The sequence below is a fragment of the Scophthalmus maximus genome, chromosome 3 (assembly GCF_022379125.1).
Source record: "Scophthalmus maximus strain ysfricsl-2021 chromosome 3, ASM2237912v1, whole genome shotgun sequence".
Taxonomy (NCBI): Eukaryota; Metazoa; Chordata; class Actinopteri; order Pleuronectiformes; family Scophthalmidae; genus Scophthalmus; species Scophthalmus maximus.
Window position 1 is genome coordinate 21582552 of NC_061517.1, and position 23441 is coordinate 21605992.

Sequence of the window (23441 nt, forward strand, 5' to 3'; positions counted from 1 at the left end):
GTGTTCTGTGTCGTCCTCTGGGTGTTTGGATGATTCAGACATTACTTTCTCATTTCAACCTTCTACCCTTCTAAATATGCGAGGCTCTGACCGCGACATTTTCTGACTCTCTATACTTCTTGTCATAGAAGATAGGTCTCAAAGGCCGCACAGAGAGTCAGGCAGAGCCCTGTGTGTAAAGACTTGCAACAAGATTATTTATTATGTTTTTACTCAACTTTACCCATGAGCTGTTAATTCATTATTTTTTAATTAATTAATTAAATAAATAAAACATAAACGATAATGAAAATAGACAATTGAAAATTAACAGAGCCCAAAATAAAGTCTTCAAACTACTTCAACTGTAAAAATAAAAGCAACAAATTGTTACATTCCCTACTTATTCATCAAATGACGAATTTAGTTATGTGATCAATACAAATACAATAAATTCATTTTGAATAATCAACGAATTCATTCCAGCTCTATCTGTCACTTAAAATTACTCCTCTTTAAATTCTGTACATGTCACGGCAGAGTAAGCTGATTGCCTGGAACATTTAAAAAGTGTTGAGGTATAACTGAGTTTGGCGGTTCAGGGGAAAGGCTCTTGCCATGAAGTGGCATGTCAATCTGAAACCATATCTCCGCAGCCTGTCTTCACGCAATCCATCAACACGAGCCCTGCAGTAAACCCCATTCCTTCCCTCCGTCCACTTACTAACCTTTCTATATTAAGCCCTGCTAAGCCCCTCCCCTTGTTTGACCATCACAGTGCTGTACATATACATTTCATCAGAGGTATTCTGTAGTACATTACACAAACACAACCCAGTGATCTCCAATTACTGTTTATTATGACATCCGTTTTATGTACATGCAATAAATCTATACTCACCAAGTCGGACTAACATTGCATGATGTTGTGTATTACAAATATTTTTCCATTCTTCCTGGTGACACCCAGAAAAATACTGTGAGCCATAACAAGTGAGATTTCTTCGCCAGTATGAGTCTACTACTTATTTAAAAAAGGTTTGCTGTACATGCACTTGCTTGTCGGTAACTTGACGGCGTATGAGGGTGGGATTTATAATGGGACAGCCTTAGTTTTAGCGATGTCTTCTCAATAAACTGAAAACTGAGAATGTCAGTCGCAACTTTCACTAGCGGGTGGAAGAAGAAAGAGTTTACGAAACGGAAAACAAAAGAAGAAAGAAAACCAGTAACCATGGACATTTACAAGATATAAATGGAGAACAAACAACAAACAACTGATTGTTCATGTGACTTAAATGGGTTATGAGTTAAATCTACTGCATTAGGTCTTTTCAAAAAAGTTAACATTTAACAATACGTTATGGAGACGTTTTTAGTTTTACTTCTTTTTCCCCCCATTTCTATCAACCTTATAATTGAAAATGCACAAAAAGAACATGCTACTGATGTTGAATTTGAAAGATCACGTGTGTGTGTGTGTGTGTGTGTGTGTGTGTGTGTGTGTGTGTGTGTGTGTGTGTGTGCGTGCTTTGGAATAGCCCAAGTTGTCACTGTTACTTTCTTACATCAAAATGATGAGAAAAGGTCTTCCTTAGACAGACGGATGCAAGCACACACACACACACACACTCAAAGTGAAAACCACGCCAGCCAATCTGTCACGGCTGGTAGAGCTCCCGGAAGAAATTTAGTAATGTAAACCTTGAGTCAAAATGTTTAATGAAGTGTGAAGCTTAACATGTCCTATAAATATAATAACACGCTGTGAGGACTTGTTTATTTGTGTAATCATATATGTTTAAATACAATAACAGATATTACCTAACCGGTGGGGGCAGATGGTGGCCCACCCTGAGTCTGGTGCTATTCAAGGTTTCTTCCTGTTAAAGGAACTTGTTTTGTGTGTTTCTGAGATACAACAAGGAAACAAGCATGCAACCAATCAACATGAATATAGAATATGCTTGTTTAACTACAGCAGGTTTTTTTTTTCAATTGCTAACAAGTATTGTTCAATACTGAAGCCACTTCTTCATACAGTCTGTATCAACAACATGCATCTGGGCCAAACAATTAATCTCACCTCCAAAACTCACTCAGATCACCACAGCACTTCGTACATGTCTCAGAATGAGCTTGTTCGACCAGAATAAGCTTGATCGAGCAGTACACCGACAAAAATTCTCACTTGGAAAGCAAACACTGTCAGTCACTACACACTAACACTAACAGGGAACTTTTATCTTTAAAGTTTTAATGATTTCTCACATAAATCAGGATTACATTACAGAATAAGAAAAACACATTTTACTGTACTGACTGTACTTAAGTTTATGTTAGAAGAATGAATCAGGAATTGCTTCAATATCCTTTATTTTTTCTAGTATCTTGCAATGCACTCATGCAAACATAAAAGCTTGAAACAACAAATTCTTAGACTTCCAGGACTTTATTTATGCCAAAGGGACAATTTGCATGGTCACTTACAGTAGTATGTAACACAGAGAGTTTAAAATAAACATAAATACTAATGGATTATGCACATTATAATACCATATACTAATGATGCAATGAAGTGTGATGTGGTATACACAGTATACAATGGTGGGTTTATAGGATATATTTAGGCATGGTCATTTGATGAGCATAGTTACAGTAAGAGTCTCTCCTGCATTTCGAGGCAGATGTTCCGCACACGACTGATTCTGGTTCTGCTGGAGTTTTCATCATGTTAATGTAAAGTTGTTGTTTTTTTCTCTCCTCACTGTCACCAAGTGCTGCTCATTGTGGGAACTGTGGGGTTTCTCTGTAAAATTGTGAGGTCGTGACCTCACTATGTAAAGTGCCCTGAGATAATGTACGTTGTGATTTGGCGCTATACAAATAAAATTGAATTGAAAATTGATATGAATTGCATTTGGCCACAAGTTCACGTCAACATCATCGCTCTTGATCTTCCTCTCATTTGTCCTCAACACATATTGGTAGGCTTTCAGCTGAATTTGCAATCATCTTTGATTGGAATGATTATTATTACATTTATTACAAGATTTTCTCTATATTTTAATTAGTTTTTTGCCGAAATGCAAGAACTTTCCCATCATTCTGTTTTGAATGTGCTTTGAACAGTTTTGAAAAAATGTGTTAGCCTTTTCTAAAACTGTGATGCAAATATATGTAGTGTTTTGCCGTTGGTGGAGTATGAATGAGAAAAGTGTTCATGGATTTTGGAAAATTGGGTCATCAAATGTATTGTGTGTGAAAGCAATGGAAAATTATTAATATTTTGGTCCACGTAGAATTCTGTTTAACTGACTGTGTGACAAGTTCTGACAATGCGACTTCAGACCAATGCATGCTAGCAATGGAAAAACCTGCAATAATCACACAAATCTGCTTACAATTACATTGAGCACACTACAATAAACATTTCTTAATTGTTCACTATCCGTCAAAAGTTAAAGAAGACCACAATTATTCCAGCCATCATGCAAATTTAGACAATCCATCATCTGTTTTTTTTCAAATACAACAAGTAAACAAGCATAGAATCAATAAACAAGAATTATGGAATATGCTTATTTAACTTAACCCGAATGAAACTCTTTGACTAATTCAGCAGCTGAACATACTTGACGTTCCTTCCATTCAGAGAGTTCGCTCCAACACCGTTGCAGAAGTTCCCCTTATTATGGCCGTGTAAGCGCTGATCCTTCTTTAATCATGCAAGCCCCAGTCAGTGATTAGCAGTAAATAATGACAGCAATTAAACAAGAGTTATGCGAATCATCTCTGTCATGGGAGTGGTAATGTTAAACCTTCAGAACTTAAAAGCAGCAGCTGAAGAATGCAGTCGGGAATGTTAGAGCTACATGTATGTGCAAATGTGTGCGTGGATGTTGTGCATAACTTGTTCGTGTGTGTGTGTGTGTGATCTGTCACCAAGATTTGGACCGTAAAGATGCAGTCTCTCATGCTCATGAACCCTACACCCACAATCATTACTGATGATTAATAAATCTGTTCTTCCACAGCAGGTGCATACACTGTGCGGCTGCACATGTTCATACTTCAAAATGTGGCGGGTGATGCATTTCACCCGAGTATAATGGCTGAAACCAATCTTGTGCACCGTGCCTAAACACACATAGTGAGCCTTTTTAAAAAGTGTCTGTTAATGAACCAAATGACGGAAACGCCATGTGCAAGGAAATTTGTGCACGTAGAGAGAGTGAGGCCACAACCTTTCATTTATGGCCCGGCCAGTGTTCAGACCAGCTGTCAGATTTAATCTTTGATAAGAGCGACACTTTTGGAAATGAGGACGTATTCATGTGGCTTCACACAGGGCTAAATTTCAAAGTTCCAGCGATAAACTAAATGTCACATGTGATCCAGCCTCCTTGTGTTTGGCTATTGTTCCGAGCAGCTGTGTGAGAGATGCAGTTTGTGAGGAATGCCTTAAACATTTATTTTTATTATTTTTATAATTTTTTACCATTTTATATGGCACTGTTTTTCCCTAGTCGCTGTCATTACAATTGTTAGTAGTAAAATAAGATTCCAAATTAAGCTTAGTTGGTTAACATTGCGAGTGGGTGAACCGTAAGTATCCTCGATGAGAAGAGAATCAGAGTGAACTGTGGGAACAGCAGTCAGGTAAACGTGTGCTCTCCCCTCTCCAAGTCTGAAATAACAATTGCTCTCAGCTGAAGTCGATTAACCATAACCATTATTTATTCAGACAAGCCATAATATAAACAGTATTTTAAATTTGAAATGTATTCAAGGAATTCTGTGGGAGCCAGTTTGAATGGGCCTGATGGAGCTGATAACATTTAGAATTGCTAAATATCGTTGTCCATAATTTACAGTTGCGATGCGTGAATTTGTCCGTTGAGGAGATGCTTGATCGCCAGTAAATATTGTTTGTTTATACCTCATTCTGTTCCCTGTAGATCAATTCATTCTTAGACTGACAGATGGAGCGAACCGTTTCAAAGGAACGAGGATTGGAGTGGGAGCACTGGGGTGTCGGGTGTTACTGTGTGGCAATGGTAAAGGGTTTACATGGCTCATGAGTTAGGTAGGAGGGCCCCTTAGCATAATTTTGCATAGGTCAGAACCGGCACGGGTTCACAACCTGCCGAGCACCAGACAATCAAAAGCTGGTGGAAAATATTAATATTTATTCATTTATAAGCCTCCTCCCAATTTAAAAAAAAAGCTTCTTAGAAAACTCTGGTAAATGAACTGTATTTATTTAGCGCTTTCCAAGTATTATCGACCACTCAAAGCGCTTTTACAGTAAAAGTCACATTCATACAGAGGATTATTTACCACGCCTTTTCTGTCATATTCATACACTGCAAGAGCCTTCAGAGGCAATTTAGGGTCAAGTGTCTTGCCCAAGGTCAACATGGCATGCATACTAGGGGAGCATGGAGAAAACCATCGACCTTCCGGTTTGTGGAGGACCTCTCTACTGTACCTCCTGAGCCATGGCCGCACGTAATCGTAGAAAATGGCTGCATGGAATTTTTTATCATGATTAAATATAATTCACAAAACTTTATTGTCTTATCACAGAGTGACAGAAAATTGCCTTCAGTTTGTAGCTCAGACACAAAATCACACCAACAATTCAATAAAACGATAAAAGCATGTGTGCAAAGCAGAGCTGCATTAAAAAGTAATGTAAATTTGGCCTTGGTTAAAGTGCATATTGCAGTGGGAATGAAAGAGTTTTTGTAGGTTCTCTTTTTAGCCAAAGGTACTCTGAATCGGCAGCCTGAAGGAAGTGACTGAAATGAGTGATGAAGGGGATGTGGGGAGTCCATTGTGATGCAAACTGCTTTCATTTCTACTGCATGACTGTAAAATTCTGAGAGTTGGGTCTGAGTGATGATTTTAGATGCTTGGTTTATGATTCTGTTGAGTTTTGTCCCGCTTATTATAGTGAGAAAGTTGTACCAGGCTTCAATGTTAAATGTGAGAAAGTTGTACCAGGCTATGTTAAATGTGAGGACTGATCCAATGAGTGACAGGTATACTGTTGTTAAGCTGCTTCTCCTTCTTCATGCCTGAGTCCAGCTCCTCTGAGCTTCCTCCCTCAGTTCTGTCTGCTCCTAAGCTAATGTTAACAAGTCCTCCAACTCACATGAAAAACTATGTTGTATATGTTAAAAATGACCATGTCGACCGTTTCCTAAAATGGCGCCTCTACAGGTGGTACACCACAAATACTTAATTCGCCTCAGAGCTTTTTGGGCCAAATGTAGAAAAGGTACACTGAGAGTGAGATTATAGTGTATTTCCAATATATTGTGAAACAAATATATTCACTTAAATGAACTTTTAACATAATTTCACTGTATTTATAATACGATTAAAATGTGCTGGAAATATGGAAATAGTACACTGAGGTATATTTTCTGAAAGCATTTTAGTATGCTTTCATGTGCTGAATATAAATGGTAAAAGTCTGATTTTACAGACTACTTATAGCACATTCACACGTTCAAACACGTTCATAAAACACTGATATTAATCTCACATTTTTCTGCCACATTCAAACACATTCACATACTGTCAGAAGCTGGGATCGAACCACCGACCTTCGGGTCACTGGCGGAGCGACTTCACCTGATGAAAATACATGAAAATAAGTATATTATAAAATAATATACTTATTTTTCACTTGGGGTGACATGGCAGAGAATCTGCACGATTACTTTACAGAATATAAGCAAATCCATTTAAATACGCAAACTTGATGGACTTACCAGGTCCACTGCTAGCCTCTAGCGTCCGTGTACATAACTACCACTAGAGGTCTGCGGAAAAACCACCACATATGTGGTAAAACGCTGTTTCAAAAAGTATCTATCTGGTCGTTTTTTTTGGAAGAGGACAGTCTCTGTCATTCAGCTGCCTATGTTAGCCTGTTATGGGCTACACTTTAATGCAGTCATAAAATGCAAAAATAAAACTTAAATTTTGGTTATTTTTCTATTTTGTTGAAAGACAACTTCAGCACAGTAATGGCACGTCATTCCACAGCAACAGAGAAAAGAGTAATCTTATTATTAAGAATCAAATCTACTTTTGGTGATTCATTTTGGTAATGGCTAATATGGTTGCTTTTAAATTAAGTTACATTTTTTTTATATATTCCTCAGATTGGATGCACCACCATGCAATAAATGGTTCTACACAGGTTAAACACACAAGTTGTATGGAGATAGGAATGTGTTTTACTCCCTCATAGACAGACCACCACTGTCGCTTAGTTGGAGGACAACTTAGGGGGCACAGACACAGTTGTTGGTGCGGTGGGTGAGTGTGTACAACACATGACTTTCACCCAGGAGACTGAGCTTGACTCCTGTAATTTCTTATTTTCCTTTTTTTGTTTATTATTATTTTCACCATTTTATTAACCTTAAATAGGTTCATATATAAAAATTGTATAGGGTTGCATGGTTTAACAAATACAAAGTTTGTTAAGTAGCACCTACAGCTGTCAAATAAATTTGGTGAGGCACAATTTACCCTGTGAACTCTAGTGGAGTCAAAATATACAGTAGTAAATCTGTATCAAGTACTTGACCAAATGTGTGTCACAATGCATGATTTAAAATGGTGAATATCTATTCAGCAAAAAATAATTTTTTGCCACACAGCACTTTCCCCTGCATTATTGGGGGGGGGGGGGGGAAGGTTCATTATCTGTGTTGAAAAGCCATAATCACTGTTTGACCAGTAGAAAATTTCATGTAATACTGTATGCAGCTGCATTTAGTAGTGAGCTCACTGAGAGGAAGCCGTGAGGCTCAAGTCAGACCCATGAAAATGTTTTAAAATCTGAATTGGAGACAGTTGTAATCGCACCAAAATGCTGCTTTAGGACTATAGTAGAGAGTCTGTGTGTGTGTGTGTGTGTGTGTGTGTGTGTGTGTGTGTGTTGTATCGCTGCTGCTTGGTGGGCTTTTTCATGGTTGATGGAGCTGAGTTGTTGCACTTGCCTCATGACTATGAGCTAAGCACAGTTCCTCAGGCCAACCTTTGTTCTGGACAGCGAGACAGTGCGAGTCGACACTGATATTAACTTAAAGATCCAATGACTGATTTATTAGGCATGAGGTCTACAGAGCTACATGTCAGCAGAAAACAGATACGGTTTTTGGAAACATTGGCCTCCGGTGAACTCTCCACAATGTGGAGGTGGGCACGAAGTTAAATTTGTTTTGGAATTGGTTTGATTTGCACAGCATGTCCGAAGCAGGAGCATTTTGAGTGCCTATCTAATATTAATCATGGAACAAAATCATAATCTTTTCACTGATACCCGTGAACAGACAGCTGGAGCTGCATGGCATGGTGTATCTTTGTAAAAAAATGATCTCAAAATGTTTCGCCAGAAGAAAAGCGAGAGCGCCGCCTGCATGGAGCTGGTTTGTCCGGCTAAACGGGCTCTGTAATTCCATTCCGGTGAGACCATGAGGACAGCAGTGGTATCGTAATGGGAAAGGAAGTTGTGATATGGACGCTGCCTGGCGCCCCCAAGACTATTCTGCACCATCCGGGGATGTAAACGATCCCAAACATGACATGAGCGCATGTCTGTGGTGACAGCGTAACATGATGAGCACAAACTTCAAAACACGCTCAACATAACACAACATAACTTTAATCACCGATGGCAGCCTGACCCAAGCACGCGGGACGGCTGCTATGGTGTTAGTGGACTACAGGCCCCGGAGAAGCAACAGGAAGCTTTTATAATCCATGCGGTAGAAGAACAGAGACATTATACTGTATATAGTCGCATCTGAACCTTTTCTCAAGTTGAATCCAATGGGTTCATTTGGTAATTGAAGAACACTTTCCCACCTTATGTCCAGCCACTTAATTTGGGAGGGTCACCCAGGGTCCAAGTTTTTATACCAGTTATCTCCAACAGAATGACCTTTTGTAGCTTTTGGGAAAGTGAGCGGCCCCTGAACTTCAGTGTCCGACACCTCATTAACCAGCTGCAGCCCTGCAACGGGCCAACACTCCAAAGTATCTGGTTCTTTGTAAGTCGTGCTCGCCTGTGCGCTCGGCGCCCCCAGAATAACTACCAGGGGTCACGCTGTTGAGTGAGTGTGCTGTAAATGAAACACTGGTCAACACACACATACACCCAGACACACTTTTACTCAACCCCATTAGTGTGGCCCGGGGTGTAGGCGATTCCCCACTGGGATTTATCTGTATGTGTGCCGCAGCCTGAGTGCATTCATGGCTTATAGTTGGGGGCTATGAAGGTAAGAATCTTACTGGGCCGGCTCAGGCTCTGTTTCTGTCTCCCACTATGATGGAGAAAGTTCTAACACACATACATTTAGTCTTACTAAAATGTCCACATATATGAAATACTGTTAAAAACTCTTAATTTTACATAATCATTGTTATATGGATGGCAAAAAAAAGATATACAGTCTGGCTATAACAAAGGCAACCTTCAAAGCAATTTTGCTTTTGTCATGGGAACTGAAAGGATCACCAGAGTCGTCCTTCCCATCCTAAAAGCCACGTTGAATGATGTGGGACATGATTCAGACCAAATATGGGATGGCATCAGTGTTACAGTTATAGAGTACAATACAGTAATAGTGTATCAATCCCGTCTGTTTGCCCACAAGCCTTCCGTCGCAGACTGAAACTCACCTGGTCAGACTTGGACCTTACTCTATAATTAAAACAGGAGGAAAGAAAAATTTTAAATGGGGCACTTGAAGCCGTTTGCCTATTTTAGAAATGTTCTCACATGATTCTTGCACTTTTTGGGTAATATCTTCATAGTTGAATGCATTTATTGTAAGTTGCTTTTGGACAAAAGCGTTGGATAAATGTATGTAATGTAATGTGTATAATAAAATGATTAACTCTTTCAAGCCTCAATTTTATTGCCTCGCAGACGCGCACATGTACAGCTTTGAACACCACTGAGTCATAGTTGTAGGACATAGGGGGCACAGACACAGTTGCTGGGTGGATGCGTATAACACAGGACTTTTACCCAGGGGACTGAGCTTGATTCCTGTAATTTCTTTTCCTTTTTTTGGTTATTATTATTTTGACTTTTTGTCCGATCTTTGGTTAGTTTTAAGCAACAACGATACCCAGTTAAGTTGCCAAATGCCCACGGGATTGCCAGCAAAACAATCTTCAAATATCAAAAGTAAAATTTCGTTGTATTAACTCGAGGAGAAGCTTTAACTTTAGGCAGTCAAATCAATTTGGCGAAGCACAACTTACTCTGGAGTAAAAAATATGACGTAGCAGGAAACAATAAGGTGATTTGTATGTTACACTGCACCATTGAAAGTCGTTTAAAAGGTATTTTTTCAAATTATAGTATTTCCCCAAAAGCAGTTACAGTTTTGTGTCTGTGTTTTTTTGTAACTGGAGCCATGCAGCATAAAAGCCACACACGTCTTTACAAAGCTTGACATTCACGTGCATGATTTGAAAAATAAGATTTGGTGTCTGTGTTGAAAAGCCAAAAATCACTGTGTGACTGATAGGCAATTTCATGTAATACGGTATGCACCTGCACTGAGAGGAAGCCGCAAGGCTCAGGTCCAATGTGATTCTACACACTTTGACATCAGAGTCAGACCCATGAAAATGTTTTAACATCTGTCAAAACGATGATGATGCTTTTCATGTGCTTATGCATTAAATATACAGACAGTACAAATTAATGTGTAGCTGATTGTATGTAGGCCAGTGTGTGTGTGTGTGTGTGTGTGTGTGTTTGTGTGTGTGTGTGTGTGAGTGTGTGTGTGTGTGTGCGTGCGTGTGTGTGTGTGTGTGAGTGTGTCTGCCTGCCTGCCCTTTGCAGAGGCAGTTTGTAATCAGCTGTCACAGTGGGCTCTGTCAAAATCGGAGCAGTTGAGAGCAGACCTTCATGCCGAGCTGTGAAAAGCTCTCAGGTCCACTCTGGACGCTGATCCATGAAGCAGCAGCAGCAGCAGCAGCAGCAGCAGTAGCAGCAGCAGCGAAGGTGGACGAGCCCACTGACAGGACAAGCTTTCACTTCTTCTGTAGAACACATAGCTGCATTTTGTCCGCTGTAAGCATGGTGGTGTGAGTGTCTTTGTACGCATGTCATTCTGTGTGTGGTTTTGTGTGCCTGTCGTCGGACTCTCGTGACTGTATTGAGAAGATACAAGTAAAAAGGTAAGACCAAAAAGCAATCAATATTGGAAAAAGTATACTGCTACGAATGACAATTATATAATAAAATATTCAATGATTACCACTGACAAAAACATGCACTAGACATATTATGATATTATGATGGTGGGCTAGGGTTTTTCTTCTCTTTCTTTCTGTATGATTCTGTATGATATGCAAAACTAGTCCCCCGGTGAAAAATCTAACAGGCGACACTGCAGTTCGATGTTACACTTGACAACCAGGACTCCCCATTAACAGTGGTTCCTCATATTTACTGTGTACTTTACCCAGCTGCACATTAAGAATTAATAAATTATATATTATTACATATCAGGTCAACCTGCCCAGTCAGCAGTCATTGTTCAAAAGAGGCAGTTGCAAATTATAATTATAGTATGTTTATTTGCTGAAGCAAATGAAAAGCGTTAGTGTTTTTAAAGTTAATTAAATATGTGAATAAAAATAATCTTATTCAGATTTATTTTTTATGCTTCGTACCTGAGGACACAGTTTTGATAGCCATGACTGGTTCTAATACACTTTACATTTCACTTGTAACTGGATACGTCAATAGTGACATACTGTTCCATTTATGTAGGGATAAATACACTCCAGAATATAGAAATCCTTAGGGCCAGGTTTCACTGAAACAGAACTGGTTTGTGCAATGTGTTGTCTGAACACAGTGGAAATCTCAAGTGTTTAGTGTTGAGTTGTTCAAATGAACCCACTCAAAGCAATCACAGCTTTAGGTTGTCATGTATCATGACCATATTGTCCTTGGTTTAGATTTGTGAATGTAAAGAAAATTACATTTGAAAGTAGTGATTTGTCTTAGTTAGTTTTAAAAGGTATTGGATTTAGAAATCCAGTTTTGTAGTGAACACTTAATACAAGTGTGTGTAATGTTTTTTGTTTTTTTTAAGTAAATATACAGTTTATTTTTTTGTTCTGTCCATGTGTGGGTAGTGATGATTGAGCTGGGCCTCGCTGACGGCAGCCTGATCGATGAGTTGATGGAGCTGACGGCTCAGAGCCTCAGTCACCGGGAGATCCAGGAGCATTTCAATGTCGTCAAGGAGATCGGCAGAGGGAAATACGGCAAAGTACTGCTTGTGACACATCGATTCAGGGGTATGGCTACACTTTGGTTTTCAATCCCTTACAGTGAAGAATAATGTTAAAGAAAAATATATGCTTTTTTGGAACAATTTATGTCTATCATCAATTTGAGTGATATAATGAATGTAGTGTAATGAAATCTGTTGCATCTGCTGATCTGAATATCTGATTAACACATTCCCCCCCCCCCCCCCCCCCCCCCCTAAAAAATTTACAAACTGGGTTCTCAAATTGTTGTACTGTAATATTGACAGGGTGCTGAAAGTCCTCTCTGAAACTTTTAAAAACATTTTGTTGCAACTAGAAATAATTAGAGGCTAAGGAGAGAGACGGGAGGACCTATACAGAGCAACCGCTTAAAGCACCGCTTAAAAACCCACTGGGTTTTTTTGAGGTTGGAGGTTTAAGGATTGTCGAAAACCCATGTAATGGGTTATTAGATAATAATAACTGTAAACAGCACATAACTCACATGAGTATAGAGTCACTTAAGTGGTCATCGATATTTTTAATTGTGCAATTGTCTCATAAGACAAAGGAGGTGTGAATGACCAGTGCTAATAATAGCCAAAGTAAAGTATGGATGGTCTGCAGGGACTCCCATGGCCTTGAAAGTGATGCCCAAAGCCTCGACTAAGCTGCAGGGCTTTCTGCGAGAGTACTGCATCTCCTTACACCTGTCCTGCCACCCCTGCATCGTGGGCCTCTTTGGCATCGCCTTCCAGTCTAATGAGCACTACTGCTTTGCCCAGGAGCTTGTCATTGGCAGGGACCTGTTTGCTGTCATCCAACCAAAGGTGAGTCAAACATTGGCAAAAAAAGACTGAGAGACTAAGGGCTCTAATTTGACAATCAGACAACATGGTCTCAAAAACATAAGGAAAGTGCATCTAGGCCAAACACACTTTTGTAGATGTGTAGGTGTGTTTGGTGCGTAACCTGCTCCCATTCCCTTTAAAAGCACGTGTACTTGCACCTTGGCAGTATATGCAGTTTAAAATAACTGTGAAATACTGCGCCACTGACTTTAGACCAGGTTTTTGTTGGTTAATCACAAAATTGCTTTCCTCTGACTAAGGATAGCACTTTGCCAAAAGTATGCTTGACCACCCCTCATTTTAAGGCCAACACGCCTAGCAAAGACACTTGTGTCACATTGGACCCACTTTGTGCTGGGTGTAATATAGGGTCGTAAGACTACAGCCACGGAAGCAAATCTGTGAGGTTGTATTTAGATACGGTGTTGCCCCATGGGTCACCTCGACACACCATAATATCCACACAGGTTTCTAAGCACAAACCTCATGAGGGAAATATGAGCATTATGTGTTTTTACCTGTTAACAAGCGGCAGCTTTCATTTTTTTAGTTTGCACAGGTGATTGCTGTGCCTGGGTTGAACATCCAGAACTACAAACATGGCCCCAATGTTTTCTCCTCCCAATAAGCTGAACTGTCCACAAACTGAAGGCCTAGTCACTATAGTCAATTTTCTGCACCTGCTGAGCATGGCGGTGCTACTAATAGGCATGGACAGTGGAAGTAGTGTGATACAGCTTCGTACAGGGAAAAGGTGAACAATGGGCCCATGTTTATAGATTGGTTTCTAAAAAACGGGTCACAGTTTGTGGAAATACTGGACTTAAATGTTGGTTTTGCCCCTGAAAAAGTGGCAGTACACATCCTTGCAGTCATCAACACACTTCATACCCCCACCAAGGCTAACACCCTATCTCGCCATGTTAAGAAAGTGAAAAAAAAACCAATCTGTCTGTATCTGCTCCGAAAATGTAATAGATTCTTCCATTTCCATAGCTGAACCCTTGCACCAAATTTTGTGGAAAACGGTTGCGTAGTTTTTGCATAATCCTGCTAACTAATTAACAGACTAAGGAATGCTAATGGAAATATAATCTCCTTGGCAGAGGTCGTTACTAATATTTGAATGCTTATGTCAGCATGCGAACATGCTCTCAGTCTTCATGAGGCGCATTGTGATGATTGTTATTAGTCCTGACTTTTTATTTTGGCACTTTTGCAAAATGATACAAAAAGCTCTATCCTCCTTTAATTTGTTCAGGTCGGTATTCCAGAATCTTCAGTCAAACGTTGCGTCCTGCAGATCGCCAGTGCTTTGGAGTTCATCCACAGCCATGGCTTGGTCCACCGTGATGTCAAGCCTGAAAACATTCTCCTGCTGGACAATCATTGCTGCCAGGTCAAGCTGGCAGACTTTGGTCTGGCCCAGAAGAGAGGCACCCTCATACAATTCATCACAGGTACTCTGCCCTACATGGCCCCGGAGCTTTGTACCATGGCCCTGCTGGAGGGCCAGAAAGAGGCGACTGCTCCTCCACTCAGCGTTGAGCCAAGCCTGGACACCTGGGCCTTTGGCGTGCTTATCTTCTGTATTCTTACGGGCTATTTCCCCTGGGAGCGCTGTATGGACTCAGACGACTTCTACCAGGAGTTTGCTGACTGGTGCAGAATGGAGGAGAGATCTAATGATGAGGAGGACATTCCTCCTCTGTGGAAAAAGTTCACTTCAGAAGCCATGGAGATGTTTGGTAAGCTCCTGGCTTTGGATGCAGGAAACCGGTGTACAGTCGGGGAGGTGAGGGCATATGTGGAGAAGGACTGGCTTAAGAAAGCACATGGGAACGGGCAGCAGAAGACGAAGAAAGAAGAAGAAAAAGACAGCATATCCGAAAATACTCCAGGGCATAGTTGGGTAGAGGAGCGTCCTTCAGCTTAGGGACTTGTGGACTGTATTCCTGTATAATATTTAGCTCCCTTATGATTTAACAGCATCTGAAACTATGGGCTCTATCTTTATCATCCAAGCACATTGTACAAAGCTCTTGATGCTCTTTTTTACGGGGGGTGGACATAACGTCATGAGGTCAAGGAAAGGTGCAAAGGAGGACTCAAAGGACTTAGGAAAAGCCGACAGCGGTGCTCGGATTTAATCGTTTACGTTCGTGCATGAAGCATCACGTTACATATTGCTGCTGCAATGAATTGTGGGGCATCTATTTCTCCTTTCCTTTCAAATAGGAAAGTCCAGTCTACCATATGCTGAAGGAGATAGTAAAGGTTGTAGGAAAGCACCTTTCCTAAACATTAAGAGAATCCCAACAGCTCTTATCATGGCTGACGATGAAATACTTCAGGATCCTTTCAAGATTTAGGCAACTTCCTAAGCAAAGTTTAGTTTAATGGCAGAAAAAATGGTAACAGCGCCAGACGCATTATTCAATAGGTATGTACGTAGTTAATTAATCATTGGTGTATTTTAGGCATAACATGCAATAAACCAATCAGAGTGCATCTCCCATTGCAGCTGCAGGGAGATGCACTCTGACCTGGAGAATTTCCAAGGAGTAGGAGATAATGCTTCTTTGCAGAGGAAACTGTTTCCCTTTATGCATAAGCAGACCGTCAGTTGGTGTAACAAGCACTTGTGTTGCACACCCACCTATGTAGGCACATATTATTGTCTTGATAATTTGCCTTAAACTAACAGTGAAATACTGCGCAAATGACTCAAGATCAGATTTTTTTGTTGGTCAAAAGCACAATCATTTTCGTCTGCCTTTAGAAATGATCCAACAAGAAGTATTAATTTTAAGACCAACATGCCCATGAGTGGTCAGATGGGTGCAAGTGAAGTTGCTATTCAAACAACTTGGCACTTGGATAAAAAAAGGACAACAGCGTTGATCTGAAACTAGCAAAGACACTTACGTTTGTACAATGTTTACATTATCCTGATCAGGGGCACATTGTGACCACACTAGTGTCCCCGTTAAAGATCATTTAACAGAGACGTCCTGTTAGAGGAACTGTTCAGCCATACCATACACTACTACAACTGCAACATGTCTCATTTACAGTAATTCCAGTTGGCAACATCTGTTACATTTTTGTCTATCCCCTTTTGTCCTGTCTGTCTCTACCATCAGTTGTCTAATAAAGCCCAAAGACTCCATGGAGGGTGTGTGTCTTCACAGGGGATGAGGTCTGTCATGACTGAACAAATAGTCAGTAAAGTGGAACTATATTGCTGCACGAATGTGCTAAGTCTAAGAATAGACTTAGTAAAAAACAGTTCCGACCATGTATCTCACACAGTTCACGTGTGTTGTATCCTTGTTCAGAACATTGTATATATGATGACAAGCATGTACTGTAGAAGGTACATTAAAAAAAGGCATGCATCCATCCACTCAATGGATACTGGTCTGTCGTAGCCACTCTCCCGGGCAGATATATCATATTATCCTCTTTGAAATTAGATCCATGGCCTGAGTCCGATCTCTGCCTCACTTCACTGACCATAATCAACCTCTTTACCCTTGACTATCTGCTGCAGCTGGTTCTCCACTGATGGATGTCTTTGGCTGGGGTGCACAGGAGGCCACAGGTGCATACAGCCTCTGAGGAGGGCAACTTGGCACGAGGTCTGGACATGCATGCCCCCCCCCATCATGCTTTACAGCATATTTAGGGCATTACACTACACCAGGGTCATCTTTACCCTGACCTCTGGTCCTGATTTCACATCCAGGTCTGTCATACATATGCTAATACAGCCAAGGAAAATCCAACCACAAAGCCTTTGTTGGCAGTCACACACAAACTATCTGTGCTGCGCTGAAAGAAATAACAGACCCTGTGTTCAAAAAGATTATAATAATGCTTTGCATACCTACCCTGTGTCAACAGCTAGTATATTAATCTCATGGACTTTTAAAGTCTGGCCTTATATGCAGAAAAAAATAACATTTTATTAGGTTTTCAGTGCATGGCTACCGCGGTGTTATGGGCGTGCCTGATGGGCCTGGGATAACCCACTTGTACAGCTGGGCCATCCTAAATGAATGGAAAACATATTTTAAGTTTTATTTTTAATCATCAAGATAAATCTTCAAAAACTAAATAATGACTAAAAGATTACTAAATGACTAAACATTTCCCTTCATTAAAAGAGTGACAACATTATTATGTGAGAAGTCTCTGGACCAATCACAAGAGGCCATTTTACGCTGGAACGCACGTCAAGTAAAAAGGTTTCAGCAGCAGAAGATGACCAAAGCTTGGTGGAACACAAACTTAAACAGTAGCCTACCCCGTCTCAGTTTTAGGACCCAAAGCCATGAGCTTCTCCACACATTGATAAGAAAAGTACACATTTTTAGGGTACATTATTTGTATAAGGGCACTGTGTGGTGAGAGAGCCGGGGAACAGAAATTCGGACGGTTTGGATACAAGGACAGGGACCCCACGCGTTGTTATAAAACTAAAATGGGCAATAAGCGATTCTGGAGAAAGCTTGTTTCTCTCTTTGTTGTTGTTGTGATTTTCCTGCCCTGGCCAGTTCGTGACCTTGGGTATGGGGCGAGTGATGTTTACAAACTGTACTTGCAGAGTTGAATGGTGCGTCACAAAAGTGACAGCTAACCGACGGTGAGGAAACATTTGCTAATTTGTACAAAAACGTGTATTGCTTTAGAATCGCTTACTGCCCCTTTAAAGAAGCAGAGCTCATGTCCGACCGTGGCACAAATATCCATCAGCTTGTCAACACTGAGGGCACCTGTAATTGAAGGTGTGTTTTTATGATCTCAAATAATAATAAAACAATAAAATAATATTTTTTTGTGTTGAGACCATACACTGTATATAAACATGGACGTAGCGTCCGTGACGTCACCCACTGGTTTCTTGCAGGCCGGTTTTGAAGCCCAAAGTGGGCGGTTCCACAGCGGCTCAGCTGTCGCCATGTTGGCAGGGATCGACTCCTCCTCAATCCCGGCTAATCCAAATATGGACATAGAGGTGGACCGAATGCAGACCGGTCGCTGAAACGTCATCACCTACGTCGAAGCTTCCCAGCTAGCTGAAGCTAAGGAGATAGGCTAATAAGCTAGGCTAAGTGCCAGCCGACTAGCCACGGCCCAGAGGCTGCACCGGGTCGGTACTGACTGCGGTAACGCGTCCTCTGGTACCAGTCGTCCCAGCCAACGTTACATGTGGTAAGTAACACTGGAACAATGTTTGAAATAAATATTTGTTACTGAAATTATAAGTCTTAAAAATTACTTTTATTTTTTTATTTGTATTAGTGGTAGTTTGCACCACTATATTTTGATTCTAATAAATTAAAACAAATAAACGTTAACTAAACAGAAGTTACATGTGATGGTTACTGTTCTTGGCATACAGTAAATGTTTTATTGACGATGGCTTGTAGCCTTAGTTATTATTGTTGTTTATTTTAGCCTTAAGGGAACATACACCAAACAAGAAAATATAAAAACTATAATTCCCCACACCACAGTTGTAAACAGTGCACAGATCAAGTTTTCACACTGACAGAAGTCCGTGGTAGTCTACTTTACTGTACCAGATTATCACTTTGAATATGACTGTAAAAAAGGCACTTTTATATTTGTTACAAGATGTTTATTACTTCAAGCACATTGGTATGTTGTTCAGTTCACCTGTGATGCTTCCACTTGTTGCACAAAACAAACCAGTACCAGTCGGGGCTGCTTGACTTCAGAGTTATATAGTCTGTCTAAATATAAATTATTAGAGACTGTCATTTATATTCTGAGATGGAGCTCTTTAGTTCCATTTTAAGTTACCGTACAGGCGCAATAAAAAAACTCCATCACAACCCAGAACACACAGTATATTCTGAAACAACGCTGATATGTGACATGAACTCTACATTACAAACACTTTAATGTACCTTGACAGTTGCATTAATGTTAAAACATTGCATTGCTCGTATTTAACGTGGTGGACCATATTTACCACCCACACGCAGACGCCTGTTAACCGGCTCATGTCGGTGTCGTGTTGATCCCGCTCGCCTCGTCAGCAGAGCCGGAGTCTTGTTGAGGCTAACCCCAGGCTAGCTGGCTGAGAAGCGCTTTAGCGCGCTAAGCTAACGAGCAGCTACCGAGCGCAGACACCGACACCCGCTAATTACCCCAAACACAACGCCATCATTTAACTTACCGGAACAACAGGAGCGCGAGCTTCCCGGACTTCTCTGTTGGGACGACTGACCGCAGAGCAGGCAGATTATTCATCCGGTAGTAGCTGGAAGAGAGCTCATCTTTCACTCTGTTTTTATGACCTGATTTATTCAGTTTTTTCAGTTATTTTTTTGTTTTGTGTTGTTGTTGTTGTTGTGTGTGTTTTTTTTTCATTTCAGTTGTAGAGGACCGTGATGTTCTCTGGTAAATCTTAATAAAAAATTGTTTTTTAAAAATCAAAATCTCTCTCTCTCTCTCTCTCTCTCTCCTTCCAGAACACAGTAGCCTCTCTGCTGGGCCTGAGGTCGGCCCGCCACACCAGGAACATTCTGAATGAGTGGAACAGACTGGACAGTGGGGAAAAAAAGGGATGCTGCCGGACTATTTTAATGGGACCGAAAACCCAGATTCCGGGAGACCCTTTTCCGGACATTGAGCTCATCTTTCACTCTGTGGTTTTATGACTTTATTTTATTTAATGCATTCTTTGACTTATTTGGGGTTTTTATTTTTAGTGCATTTGTAAAACAACCCTGATGTTTCTGGTGAATTTTTTAATCAAAGTTGTTTTCAAAAATCTAAAAAATCTCTCTCTCATTTAAAAGTCCATCTAGCTCATCCGGTAGTGTCTCTCACTCTCTCTCTCTCTCTCTCTCTCTCTCCAATCAATTTAAATTAATAATCCAGCCAGATCGCTCAAACAAGTTGTCATTTCCTTAAATAATGCCAGTGTTTCCAATTGAATGGATGTATTGGCCTTCATTAAAAAAAAAAGCATGACAGATTAGATAGCTTATTATGTTAACTGTTCGCACGATATTCAGCCATGCATATACCGGCATGTTCCACTTTTCTCCAAACGTCACGAGAAAATCTCTCTCTCTCTGTCTGTATGGCCGAACCAAAATTGAAATCCTGGCGCGTCTAACCTGGTGCAGGGTACTGTGGAGTGAAAAGGCAGCAAAAAGTGCATCTGTACTGGAAACTGGTGGTTTTTCTATCCTGTGGAGCACTGAGCCCAAGTTCTCCGCATTATCATGAATTTTCATCACCATCGTCAATTTTATTTGTATAGCGCCAAATCACAACATACATCGTCTCAAGGCCCACTACATAGTGAGGTCGAGAGTGAAACAATATTACAGAGAAAACAGTTATTATGAACTGTATATAATGTTAATAATCGCTATAGGTGTTTGTGAGTCATCGACCTTAGGTCTCATACAAGTCACAGATTCGAAGGCTGCACTGGAACAAACTGTGTTAATAAACCCTCTGATTCATTATCAGAGCAATACTGTACTGCAGGATGTAGTAGTGTATTTTTATTTTCAGAATGGCGAGGAAAAAGCCAAGCAACCGAGGAGGGCAGACTGGACAGTCTGGGCTTCCTCCTACTGCAACATAAGGAGTCATAACTACAGAAGAAAAGAACCAGACGGAGGCTTCACATGATGAAGAAGTGGCAGTCAGTCCAGGGTAGCAAGTGCAACACATTGATGAGAACTTCTGCAAAAGTGAAATGAAAAATGTTGTTTGATCGAATGTTCGATCTCTCACGACAAGTGTGAGGTTTGACCAGGCGTTTCACATTCATCAGTGGATTTATCAGTCTCGCGATCGGAGATTATGCATAACCGGCTCAACCATCAGCTTGTGAGAGATGCCAGTTTGGCAGAACTAAGCCGCAATACTCAAGGGTTGTGTTCGAAAAAAAAAAAAAATCTGCTATCTATGCAGGAAATAGTGATCTTACACAAGCTTCTCATGCGTGTTCTCAGGAAACGTGAAAGTGTTGACTCCGATATGTGTTTATTAGTGCTTGTTTTTAAATAAAATAGCTGTGCATGTAAAATGGAGCTTTCATTTATGACCTCCGCCAAGGAGGTTATGTTTTTGTCCCACTCCGTTTGTTTGTTGTTGTTTTTTTGTTTGTATGTTTGTTTGTCAGCAGAATTATGCAAAAACTACAGAACAGATTTTCTCAAAAGTTGGCGAAAGGAATTTTTAATCAATTTCTTTTCAGATCTAAATAAAAATAGACCAAAATGGAGTTTCTGATTAATTGCACAACCTCCCACTCTCTGTCCTATGCTGACTGAGGTATAGTTGTTATAATCAGACATTCACATGTGGATGTACTGAACAGTTTTTTTTTATTCGTGTGATATTTAATTGGTAATTATCCTTCACTGAACTGGACGATTAAGGGTAAGGGCATGGGAGATCTTCATAGTGTGATTCGCCACTGTAATGAATGGAGCACATGTTGAAACAAAAGACTCAGTTGAACTGTCCTTGCTTACATTTCTGCCACACGCGCACTCGCATACACACACATACACAAAGAGAGAGCCACGAACAAGATATCCAGAGTTTCTAGATGGCACTATACACATGGGAGCACTATTAATAATACATCTCTGTTATGGAAAGTCACCACAACTGGGGCCTTTCTCCCAGTCGCCTGTCTCAGCCTCCATAAAAAAGCAGCATTACATTATATTACAATCAGACGCTTCTGACCAAAGTGACTTACAATGGTGATTTACAAGTGCATTCAACCGTGATTATATTAGTCAAAAGTGCAAGAATCAATAGAGTAAATAAAAAATTCTCAATTAGGCAAAAACAGCTTCAAGTGCTCCTTTAAGATATTTTTAAAAAAAAATTATTTAAAAAAAGTTAGGCATGAGGCGGCTAGAGAAACGTTTCTCCATAATTAATCTGTGTTTCCCCAGATTGGGAAAAAGAGACCCACAGAAAACAAAGCAGACAGAACTGATGAATACTTGGGATATGAAATTATGTACATTTGGTCAAAGGTCATTTTTCTAAACAAAAAAGCCTCATCTTCCTGCAGTCTCCCAGCATATTATTTTTTATATGTTACGATGCAAAGTGCAGCAATCTATACTATTAATTTGTTTTTGAAGCCACAATAAGGTATATAACATTTTGTTGCATAAGAGGATATTAATACAATATTGAAATAAATGCAGAAAGAGATTATGTCGAAGGTACAGTATATTATGAATGCTCAAAAGGCCATTATTGTTCTTCTGTTAATTAACAATCTTCATTAAGTATATTAGCATGCAAGTATTTGCTGATCAGCACTGAGGGGAATGTCATCCTGCGGATATTTAGTCATTAAGATGGTGCTGGATTAAAAAAAAAGACCAGGCATGTGATAGCTGTCAAGACATTTCAATGAAATTTCATCTGCATGTTGGTGCTAGAGCAAATACCAGGGGATCAGGAAAGTAACTAGGATTCATCTGGGCAATGTGGACAGCTGTATCACGTTTCATTACAATCTGATTCAAAAAGTGCTGAGATATTATTACTCTGATGGTGGACACAATGAAATCTAAATACGTCATAATAATGGTAGTACAACAAATACATTAATTAATGAAAATAAAATGGGAACTTATTTTTAAAGCACTACTCCTACTTAAGTAATGTTTACTTTCCTTGATAGAGACCTTTATGTCTGATAATATTGTAGTTACATCTTAAGATGCATCTGAGTTGTGTGCTTTACTGTCATATCTTTCAATGTTTGATTTTAGCGTCTTTTGAGAATAATATTAGTTACATCAAGTTTTTAACCTCGTTATGTCCCTATGGCATTTTAATGAGTGAAATGAGAAGTCACCACGCCTGTGTCATATTCCTACCGGATGGGGCCTTCCATAATTGTTTTGCCATAGCAAACCCCTGATAGCCCTCATTTTTCACCAAAGTGTTACGAGGGGTATCAGAGGACAAGCCAGTTGTAGCTAATTTTCTGTATTTCACAAGCTAATTGAGCTTGGAGCTAGGTCAGAGCTAGTGATCTGGACCAAGGTTCATCTATAATTACATTATAACAACACATTACTAGCTGCTGGATAACGTGAAAGCTCACGTACAATGTGCTCTAATTCTCCTTTGTCTTCCGAGGCGGTTTCCGGTTTCAACATGGTGTCATGTACCCGTTGCCATTGGATAGCGTACAGCAGCTAGCAAAACAGAAAACGAGCAGTTTGGTTCGGGTGTTCGATG

General features: G+C 40.1%; 1 protein-coding gene across 1 annotated transcript; it reads left to right on the forward strand.

Moving 5' to 3' along the window:
* Positions 1-10914: 10914 nt before the first annotated feature.
* si:dkey-8e10.3 (serine/threonine-protein kinase SBK1) lies at positions 10915-17184 on the forward strand. Its single transcript, XM_035646363.2, has 4 exons — positions 10915-11214; positions 12184-12348; positions 12931-13133; positions 14416-17184. The coding sequence occupies exons 2-4, from the start codon at positions 12186-12188 to the stop codon at positions 15088-15090; spliced, it is 1041 nt and encodes a 346-aa protein (XP_035502256.2). The 5' UTR covers positions 10915-11214; positions 12184-12185; the 3' UTR covers positions 15091-17184.
* Positions 17185-23441: the final 6257 nt, after the last annotated feature.